The sequence below is a fragment of the Kryptolebias marmoratus genome, linkage group LG1 (assembly GCF_001649575.2).
Source record: "Kryptolebias marmoratus isolate JLee-2015 linkage group LG1, ASM164957v2, whole genome shotgun sequence".
NCBI lineage: Eukaryota > Metazoa > Chordata > Actinopteri > Cyprinodontiformes > Rivulidae > Kryptolebias > Kryptolebias marmoratus.
The window spans coordinates 26,788,060-26,798,836 of record NC_051430.1 but is presented as its reverse complement, the minus strand read 5'-3'; the positions used below and the strand labels follow the sequence as shown (position 1 = coordinate 26,798,836).

General features: G+C 42.6%; 1 protein-coding gene across 2 annotated transcripts in view; it reads right to left on the bottom strand.

Moving 5' to 3' along the window:
- Nucleotides 1–707: 707 nt before the first annotated feature.
- LOC108233732 (notch receptor 1) overlaps nucleotides 708–10,777 on the bottom strand; it is a 43,419-nt gene continuing 33,349 nt past the window's right edge. Inside the window, exons 25-34 of one of the 2 annotated variants that reach the window (XM_017412372.3) lie at nucleotides 10,134–10,705; nucleotides 9,364–9,798; nucleotides 9,003–9,151; nucleotides 7,268–7,481; nucleotides 6,861–6,951; nucleotides 6,453–6,618; nucleotides 4,977–5,275; nucleotides 4,744–4,891; nucleotides 4,544–4,641; nucleotides 708–3,493 (exon numbers count right to left, since the gene is read on the bottom strand). In XM_017412372.3, coding sequence (XP_017267861.1) covers nucleotides 2,120–3,493; nucleotides 4,544–4,641; nucleotides 4,744–4,891; nucleotides 4,977–5,275; nucleotides 6,453–6,618; nucleotides 6,861–6,951; nucleotides 7,268–7,481; nucleotides 9,003–9,151; nucleotides 9,364–9,798; nucleotides 10,134–10,705 — 3,546 coding nt within the window. In that variant the 3' untranslated portion in view covers nucleotides 708–2,119. The remainder of the gene's footprint in view (nucleotides 3,494–4,543; nucleotides 4,642–4,743; nucleotides 4,892–4,976; nucleotides 5,276–6,452; nucleotides 6,619–6,860; nucleotides 6,952–7,267; nucleotides 7,482–9,002; nucleotides 9,152–9,363; nucleotides 9,799–10,133; nucleotides 10,706–10,777) is intronic. The other variant, XM_017412373.3, reaches the window with a different exon arrangement.

Below are 10,777 nucleotides of genomic sequence, written 5' to 3'. Positions count from 1 at the left end.
CTGAACTCCAACCGTGCCGCTGGCGGTGCATTATGGGAGTTGGAGTTGTTTGGAGGAGCGCAGCTTAACTGGCCAAACAAGTTTATACAAATTTACATTGTTATTGTGTGAATGTTGAGTCAACTACTTCTGTACACTTTGTGCTATTTTAGCCATGTGTCAAAACGTTCAGCTCACTGACTCATGAGAAAGGTACTGTGACTTTCAGTTTTTGTTATTTTTTTATGCTTTTAAGGATTTTCAACCTTATTTACAATGAAATCCCACATGGAAATACAATAAAATCTCTTCAGTTTCTTTAAAAACCTTGTATTTATCTGTTACGTACCAGGCTTTGTTATATATTCGCTTTTTCTTAATCCAAAAATAAATATTTTTGCCATAATAAAGCAGTTCCATTTGCTTTGTTTCTGTAGTCTTGTTGTTAAAAGAAACAACATAGTGATAAACATGCATATATAATATTTGATTTGTCTTTTTTGTTTCATTACAATACTTCATTGTAGAAACACACCTGGTCATTGTGATGCACTAAATGAATTGTGACATTTATTAGTAATCATTTTGCACCACTAGATGGAGACAAACTAAGAGAAATTATGGAGAGTGAACATAAATCCGCAGGTTCAGTTTGGTTTTATGAAAGGCATAAAGAGGACTGTGCTAGATATAAAATAAAAAAAACACAATAAAAAAAAAGAGTTCTCTTAAATGTATGACACACAAGGGTCCTTTATTATAACAAGAAACATTTATACAGAATCAAAATTTTTAAAAAAAAGGAAAATACATTTATTGAAAATGATAACTTTACGGAGAAAGCAAACATATTGTAAAAAAAGTCACTACAGCTTGTGGGGCTTTTTTTTCTAAAAACAACATTTTAAAAATCAAAGCGGAGTGCATCTCACAAAATGTTGAAGTAGAAACAACTGAAAACTTACCAACAGATTTTTGTTTTAAACAAAACACATTTTTAACACAAATGGTTGCCTCAATACATTTTTGTGTTCCAGAACAAATAAATATGAATTTATAAAACCTCAACATTTAGGTATTTTTTAATTTATTTTTTATTTTCTACCAAACTGTTACTTAATAATATATTGAATCTATTTGTATAGACTTCAAATTTATTTATGCCTTGGGGCCCAAAAGATACAAAATATATATTCTGTTCTGTTTTACATTTTGAGGCTTTTGACTGGCGCAAGACCCACTCAACGCATGCTGAAGACATAAGATTTCTTAAACAAAATCTTGCTTACAAAGGAAATGCAAAGCATATTTACACAAGGAAGAACACAGCCATAGGCTCAAACTAATCGGAGGGAGAAGGAATTCGAAGTTTCCTGTTCCCTCTGTACAAAAAACAAACATTGTGGCCAATGGGCCAGATCTCCAACACCACAGGACTAACAAAAACTCAAGCCTGCCTTAACTGCCAATCTCCAAGATGGCCATACACTAAACAACATATCACAATCCCTTCACAACTCAAACACATGAAAGCAATCCCAACAGTACAGCTCAACGCTGCTTCGCTGATTGAACAGTTTCATACAACTCTAGAGAGCGTTTCTAAGAATTACTTGATAATGGAAAAAAGCAAGAGAAGATCCTGTAACTACCACGTCCTGTTAACATTCACAGCATGTTTGTCATCAGCTGATGTTTTCCCACGTAACACTGAAACTTAAAAATGTGCCCTATTTAAATCACGCGTCTCATTATAAACAAGATTATACAAAAATATAAACAGGAAGAGAAAAGACGAAAAGTCATTCGGGAAATAAATACCCAGTGTGTATGATGTGACTCCACTGCGAAAGCTCTGCAAAGAAAAAAAAAAGAGGTTTCTCTCAAGGACTTCCTCCTATTCTGTCCTGGGTATGACCTGAAACCGTCAGCGCCTCACGTGTCAATAAGCAAGCGATGCACATAAATAAGACATTAATAAATAAAAAAAATGGATGAAGCACAAATGTTGTTAGTATAAAAGATTATAAAAAGTCTATTAAATCTTGTTTACAGCTTTGCTCTTTACTTTTTCACAGAACAAACTTTCATTAAAAAATATATATATATATACACAACAGCTCATCTGGTTGTAAGTGTTTTATTTGAACTGTTCTGATATGTGTCCAATCTGAGACTGCATGCTTGTCGGTGGACTCGAAATGCCCTCTGACCAGTCGGACATGTTGGAATGAGGAGAGGAACTGGACCACTGGTCAGGGGAGCCGGGAGATGGGGTCAGAAAGGGGTGGTCGGGCACTTGGACCTGATGGCTCGGGGTGTTGTCCATTGGGCCTGAATAGCTGTGCTGGGAGGGTGGGGTGAGGAACTGGGTGCTGGGCATCGACTGGCTGATGGAGGAGGACATAATCTGGGTCTCCTGTGGTAAAATCGTATGGATTGGCATGTTGGAGCTGCCAGTGCCCTGCTGGAGTTCCGGAGAACTGAGCTCCCCGCTGATGAAGTTCTGGTTGTTGGATGCGTTGGAGCTCTGGTGCTGCAGCTGGATGCTCTGCTGCTGCTGCTGCTGCTGTTGTTGCTGGAGCTGCTGGAGGTTTTGCATTTGCTGCAACTGCTGAGCCTGCTGCTGCATCATGTGGGTCTGAGCACCCAGCCGGGGGTTCTGCAGCCCCTGGTAGGTCATCATGTGAGACAGGCTGGAGTTGTGCAGTGAGGTCGTGATCAACCCATGCTGCCCACTTTGATGCAGACCTCCTTGACCACCAGGAGTATTTCTCATGGGGTTGAACTGAGCTGACTGGCTCATGTTGCTGTGCATCCTGGACAGCCAGTCGCACTGGCCGTTCATGGCCCCCTGCCCAGCAGAGCCGGACACAGGCAGATGGGTCAGACGAGGAGGCAGCGGGTCGAACTGCATTCGAGCCAGCTCCTGCTTGTTTGGCATCACCATGTGGTTTACAGCCATGTGTGGGTCAGACATGCCCTGCAGATGGTTGAGAGCTACAGATGGTGACTGCTGGAAAGGAGAGGTCATCATAGGTGGTGAAGCCACATCAGAAACATAACCATGTGGAGACTCTAATGAGTCTACTGGTGACAGAACAGACGAACTGTCCAGGAGGTTCCCAGACTTCCCATCCTGGGAATTCTTCTTCTTCACTTTCACGTCTTTGCCGTCTTTGCAACCGATCCCTTTGGTGCTGGGTTTGCGGTTCTTCTTGCCCTGGCCTTGACTTTGAGGCTGAGGCTGCTTCATGCTGCCCAGGAACCCACTGGGTGAGCAAAGAGGGGGCGACAAAGTGGTGCTCAGAGACCCTCCATGCATGGGAGGACTTCGTACCAGGTTGTACTCATCCATCAGCCGCACGATGTCGTGATGCATCCTCTCCTGTGCAATGTCTCTAGGCAGTCGGTCCATGTGGTCAGTTATTTCCCTGTTTGCAAAGTGGTCCAACAGGACTTTGGCGGTCTCGTAGCTTCCTTCCCTGGCAGCAAGGAACAGAGGGGTCTCCTCCTGAGGTGAACATAAAGGAGACAAGGTGTTAAACGGTTTCACAGCAGGTCAAGGAATTTTCACCTTTATTTATTTATACAGGTAATCTGACTGAGACAAGAGATCTCATATGAACGTTCAAGAATCTAGTTGCAGGCAAACAGTCAATGCAGTTCATACTGCAATTAAATGCAAGTATCACATAAAACAAAGCAGACTACTAAAAACAGGTACACGTTCTCATAGTTGCTGTTTCCATTGACCTTAAGATAAGTTTAAAATCATTTAATGGAGCTAAGTTGGACAGATTGTTGTAGCCTTTTCCAAGAAGGAGCAGAACAGGAAAAATGCTTTTTTTTTCCCTAGTTCAGTACAAACAAAGGTTTGGGAGCGCAGGTCGTGACTGCTATAATTAGGTGACATATAGGGCAATAAATTAGTTTAGTTTGTTTTTGTGTGTGGACAACAATAGCCAGTTAACTCAAGGGTACAGAGTACAGTGGTGAGTGAGGGGTTTACATCCTTTATGAATCTTAATGTTCTGCAGTAAACAGAGAGCGTTCATGTAAACAATGTCATCATAGTCAAACGGAGGTAAAAAGGTGGCAGCAACAAGCCATTAAATGAAAAACAGGATTTGTTTCTGCAGAAGAACCCCAGTTTTAATATTATTTTTTAAAAAGTTGTTTTATATGGGACTTAAAAGACAGATTTTTATCAATTACAAAACCAAGATTTTTGCGGTAAAATACAAGTTTAGTAGGGGTGCCCTGAGCTGGGATTTTAATTTTTGGGGGAACAAGAAACCTTTAGTTCTGTCAGAGTTTGGTACCAGTTTGAGATGAGACAGATGTAATTGAAAGTGTCAATTGCAGGCTGTAAGTGATAAAACAACCGGGGCAACACTGTTAGCATGACAACAAACAACTGTGTCACCATCAGGAGGATGAGAGATAGTCTCATGCATGTTTACATCTTTATGTTGACAACAGTTGTTTATTGTCGTGCTGCGCCTGTTAGTTGAATGTTGCCTTACAGCACACAGGAGAAAAAGGGAGATTATTTCTGAACCTTGTTGTTCTGCATGTCCTTGTTGGCACCGTTCTTGAGCAGCACGATGGCAGCCTCCACATTATTTACAGCTGCAGCCCAGTGTAGAGCTGATTTACCTGAAAACACAAAAAACAGGCTTGTTAGAGCTGCCCTACACTCAGCACTAAAAATGAATGTTAACGCTCATTTAATAGCTCATTTAGAAGCAGAAAGTTTACCAAAATCATCAATGGCATTCACATCAGCATGGCAGTTAATTAGCTCCTCCACCATGCCTTCCACTGCTAGCCTGGCAGCCAGAATCAGGGGTGTCGTGCCATCATGCATGCGGGCATCCAAATCTGTGGCCCGGTTCCTTATCAATATCTAAAGAGAAATATGATAAGTTATTTATTTTTAGCTACCTTTACTTCAATTTCAGCATTAATGCTTGTGGAATAAATGAGCTGACCTGGAACACGCCCTGGGCGTCGGCTGCCACAGCGGCATGCAGAGGCGTCCTGCCCATGTTGTCCTGGATGTTGGCATCGGCGCTGGCCTCCAGCAGCCTTTTGGCAGCGTCAGAACGGGCGTAGCGGGCAGCCAGGTGAAGAGCGGTTTCACCTGTACGGTCAGTCTGGTTGTGAAGGTTAGCGCCTTGGTAAATGAAGTCATTGATGACATTGGCAGAGGCGTCCTCCTCTTCCTCGCTGTTGCCCGTTTCCAGCCCTCCTCCGCTGCAGGAGGCGATCATCAGGGGGGTGAATCCATCTGAAGGGAGAGGAAGCAGAGGAAGATGAAAGGCAGGACTTGCATGGTCAGCAAAACTTTGAAAGACCAAGTAACTGCAACAAAAAGACAGAAGGGATGCACTTCAAAGCAATGGGCAGATCAAAACAAGGCAACAAACAAATCGAATTTGGATTTGACACTTCTGCCTGGGTTGAATCATCACAGCTCTGTCTTTCGGTAATGGATTCTGATCAAGGCACCGGCACAGGAGGAGCCTCAGAAGGAAAGCGAAGCTGGGGGGATAGAGGCCAGGGTTTGCTAAAGCTAGACTGCTGCAAAAACCGAAGCATTAATATCTAACTGAGCGAGGCGGCTCAGTCAGATGATTTGGATAGGTTTTCTCCTCTTCAAAAGGATAGCAAGCCCCAGATCTCACAGATTTGGTCGATTCAAGTGCATCGATCTGTGACGGAGGGAAAAAGTGAGCTCTCAAGTTGTTAAATCAGTTACTTTGATTTTTCATAGCTGTTCTTCAGGGATTATGGCACTTAGTACAAAACTGGGTTTTTGCATTTGATGCCCTCATTGGTTTTTTGTAATGTAGAATAGGAAAAAAAAACAGAGAGCCATTACTGGTCAAATGATTAATCTGATCAGGAATCAGTGTTTTCCCCCAGGCTCCTGGCTTCCAGCCAGCTGCTTTGAAGAAGATCCTTTACCCTGAGGACATAGGGCTTTAGCAACTCCTCATGCACAACTGCACACACAAACACTCACACACACATGCACACACACACGCATACATACACTGAAAATAACACACTTGCTCAGAAATTCCAGATCAAAAACTTACATTTTTGTCCAATTAAACTGAAGCAATATGTATTTCAGTCCCTTCATAGATTATGAGGAGTTTAACCTCTTCCACCTTTTTTTGTTTAATTTGTTGTTCAAATAGAAAGATTCCTCTCATGTTTGAGGTCTGGATTGTAAAAAACGCAAACACACAGGAGTCATATGCATTTTATGTTATATCCTAATTTACTTTGATTAGGCCACATTGTTTTCCAAACAATGACTTCATCCATAATTTTCTACATAATCACACAAATACATTTAAATATTCTGCATTATATTAGGAGTCAGCTAAACAGAATAAATGCTTGCAGTAAAATGACTACATTAATTACCATAACGCATATGTTAGATTACCCACCTGGTCCCCGCACGTTGACATCCATGCAGTCATTCTCAATCTCGCCCTGAGGGGGAGTGGGGGCGATAGAGGGGATGCGCAGGTCAGCGGCGTCCAGGTGCTGCTGGGTCCACTGGCGGTGATCCGTCTGGTCGTCCGCATCGAGCACAGCCTGCTCATCAAACTGCTAAAACACACACAGCAAGAAGTTAGGCGAGGAGAGGCTGAGTTTAAATCGAATTATAACAGTAAAACATTGAAATCTTATAAATAGATGAACATATTCTCAAAAATGTAAAGGATAAAGACAATTACAAATGACATATTGGGAGTTTTAAAATACATAGAATATATTTTTATTATAAGTTGAGGTATTAAAATATACCAAATATTTTAAAATATGTTTTAGGCATAATTTTCTCTCCTTACCTTGAAGCGTTTTGCATCTGTGGATTCTTCCTCTCCCCATTCATTCTGGGTGTCGTCCATAAGTGACATGTCTGAGGTGTTTTTCAGTGGCCTGTGATAAAAAAAGAAAACAGTAAAAATCTATTGTTTCCATCTTATCTAAGCTATTCATCATTAATGGTGCAACAATGCAAGAAAGAAAATCACTGACTGATTTTTTTTACTCCTCACCTCTGTCCTATCAAGTCAATTATTCTACATCCAAACCTGTTATTATCAGTAATAGTACAGATAAAACTGTCCTTTTCCAAAATGTAATTGATCAACAGTTGCACCCATTTCATTCATCAGAAATAGCCCTTGATCCGACCCGCAGAGGAGCAGGTTCTCGTTGACAAAAAGCCCAACAGATGAATAAACAAACTTACTTTAATCCCACTGAATCCTCCCCAACGGGCTCACGTCGCTTCTTCTTGTTGGTCTCTGTGGTCTTGAAGCCCTCAGGAAGCCAGAGGCGTCCATGCTCATGGCGCCGCTTTCGGGCGGCCACCATCCCCACTCCTAGGAAGAACAGTATCCCAACGCCGCCCAGGACCAAATAGATTGGGTAGAGTCCATCAGAAGGCTGGAGCTCCACGCCGCCTGTTAGGAGAGGGGACGACATGGTCACGACGGGCTGAGGGGTGAAAGACCAGGACATCCAGGACCTGCTTGAGTTTTCAAGAAAAGTGCGTCCGGCTCTTCTTCGCCCCGCGGTTCCCCACTCCAAAATACACCGCAGGCGGCAGCCAGTGCCTGAAATTCACTGACGAGCCTCTCCGCTTGTCAAGCTAGCTTCTTCTATCTATTCAGTAATAATCAGAATTGCTAAACACTTTTCATCAAAAAAAGAAAAAAGGGGATGGGGCAAAAAAAAAAAAAGAACATCACCACCTCCTCTCTCCCTTTTCAACTAGGGGTACCAAGAGACAACTTTACCAATTCTTCTTTAAGAGAAAAAAAGGAGGGGGATTAATGAACTTCAAATTACTGCACGCGCTTTAAGCTGTAAAGACGAAGGATTTATTAGGATTTTCAAGATAACAAAGACTCCCAACTTCTAGCACACTCCCGATCAATTTTTCTTCTTCTCTTTTTTTTTCCACTAACGATTTTGAAATGATAAACTCCCCCAACCTAAACCCTCAGAGATACATTAAGTCCTGGTATTACATTCAGCGAGGTGAAGGTTGCAGCAGCCCCTCACACTGTGGGATAAGGCGTGTGTGCGTGCATGTGTGCAAGGGGGTTATCACAAGACGTATATGTGTACATGTCTGAGAAAGAGGGAGCCAGAGACGCCCATACGATGTGTGCAGGGGGCTGGATGAGTTGATTTGCAGCAATTAACCATTTTGGAGCCTGAAGCCACTGGATTTGCACACAGAGGAAGAGATTGATTGTTTCGGCCATGAGATTCACAACTGCATTTGTTCGCTGCTGCATAACAAATACACAATCAAAGAGTTCTGGGGTGGGGATCCGACCGGAGGCCGTTACGGATACTTTCTGTTTAAATGGAAGAGTAAAGGCACATGGATCTTTTTAGGTGCGTGAGTTTGGTCCATTTAACTTTGGAAATAGCTTTGACTGACATCACACTCCTCTTGACTCTTATTGTTATTTTTGTTTCGTTTTAGGCTCTTTTGTCACTCAAGCACAATCAGCACAGGCGAATCATATTTTATGCACAAGCAGAAGACTAACTAAATGTCCACCATCAGAGCATTGTGACGGTTTCCACTGCTTCTAAATTTTAAAATTGTCCTCTAACATGTTTAGTGAACTGTCAGAAATTTATCCTTTAATATGTTTGAAATCACAGATGTCTTTTGTTTGGTAAGACTAACTTTACCTTCAGCTACCAATTTAAATCTTAGTGAACATTTGTGCATTTTTTAATAAAATGCCGCCTCAGCATTTCAGAGAAAATTTAATAGTTTGGGATGGACACATAAACAGCCAGCATAGCAACACTAAAAACAACGAATATGCAATGCTTTACTTCAATGCTCTTTTAATATTGTGCTGGAAAAATGGCTGACCAAAAGGTTTTTAGAATCTGTAGAGAATTTAGTGCCAAAACCTGACTAAGCTGATTCAAATCCTATGATGGATACTCACTATAAACAGCTTCGATGGTGAAAGGAACATCCAGTTTGCCGCTGGACTCCAAAGCCCCGAGGAAAGCGGCAGCATCATCAGTGCTCTGGAAACACTCGTTGGACTGCTGGAAGCACTGACGATTGTCCATCTCCAAGTGGACAATGGAGCTGTAGAGACAACACAACGTGTACATTAAAGTCTTTATATTTCAATTTTTATTACACAAAGTTATCAAAAGTCTGACCAGAGAAAAAATCTAAATAGGCCAAATATAAACTCAGACAAGTAAAAATAATGTGGAAGTTACAAAAAGCTTGCAGAATACAGTCCAAGAAAAACTGACAAGATCATTTTATTGAACTATTTCAGCTGTTTTTACCCTTTGATCTGCAAATGATCGAGCTCCCTCCTCGTTCTCCTGCCGCCTCCTGCCCCATCATTCAGGCTCCTCTTCACCACGTTCAGCACCTTGCCGGGAATGTCTGACCAGGAGTCTACCGAGCGCTTGACATTGTACTTCTTTAGCTCGTGTTCGTTCCCGTAATACGGGTAGACCATAATTTTCCCCTTCGCGTCCTGTCTGAAGATCATATTGGTTCTGAGAACGCGGCTCAGTTCACGCAGGAACCCAAAGGAGTTGTTGAGGAGCTGCTCGGGGGTGATGTGGACCACCAGGACCAACTGGCCCACAGCTAGCTTCTCGGGCATGTTGTTGGCACAGTCCAAGCCGTCCCACTCGCACTCTGCGTTGTTGCAGCCCTGGTCGCAGTGGCCGTCGGCATAATGGTCCTTGCAGTACTGATCATACAGAGGACTGGGGGAAAAGGCAGAAATTAGTTTAAATACCTTGATTTTTAATATAGTTGATCATTTAAATATAAATACATTTTAATTGAAGTAGGAAAAGACTATACAAGATGAAGTAAGATAGTTGAAAACTGTTAATTTCTGCTGGAACATTCAAAACTACACATTTATTAGCCTAATTTCACAAATCCTGAAGCTCTAAATTAAAAAACCAAAATCATTTTCCTGTATTTTTTAATATTCTCCCTTGTCTTAGAGACTTATCTGCATAATGCTCAATAATATCAATCTACTGCAAGATATTTAACTGGATGTTTCATTTAGACAGAAAACGCTGCTTACTTGCACTGTCCTTCCAAGTTCTGACAGTCAAACCCGTCATAGAGGCATCCAGCGTTGTCGCACTGCGAATCGCACTTTCCGTTGTTAAAGTATCTCCAGCACTGCAGGGCAGCGGAGCAGTTCTTCCAGGGGTCGTCAAAGTTGAGCGAGCAGTCGCCATTGTCCCAGCCGCACGCGTGGTTGTTGCAGAGCACGTCGCAGTACTTGTTGTGTTTGTGCTTCTCGCACTGCGGGATCTCGCAGGCGACCTCCACGTCTGTCGGCGGCGGGATGGTTTGGCCGAAGCCTCCCGGGAAGCTGTAATCCAGGATGTGGCAGCGGAGGCCGTTGAAGTTGGTGGGGCAGATGCAGTGGTAGAACGGCGCCTCAGCCGTGTATTCGCATGTGCCGCCATTGTAACAGGGGTTGGAGTTGCATGGGCTGTTGGCGGGAAACTGGCACTCGGGCCCAGTGAAGGACGGCAGACACACACACTTGGGACTGTTGTGGCCTGAGATGCAAGTGCCTCCATTGAGACAGTGAAGGCTGCCACAGGCATGGGAGTCATATTCACACATGGAGCCGGTGAAACCCTTCAAAATAAAACGTGAATGAGTAATCTGATTGGTCTTTATGACTTTGCATTAGGTCTCTTTAAATTATTA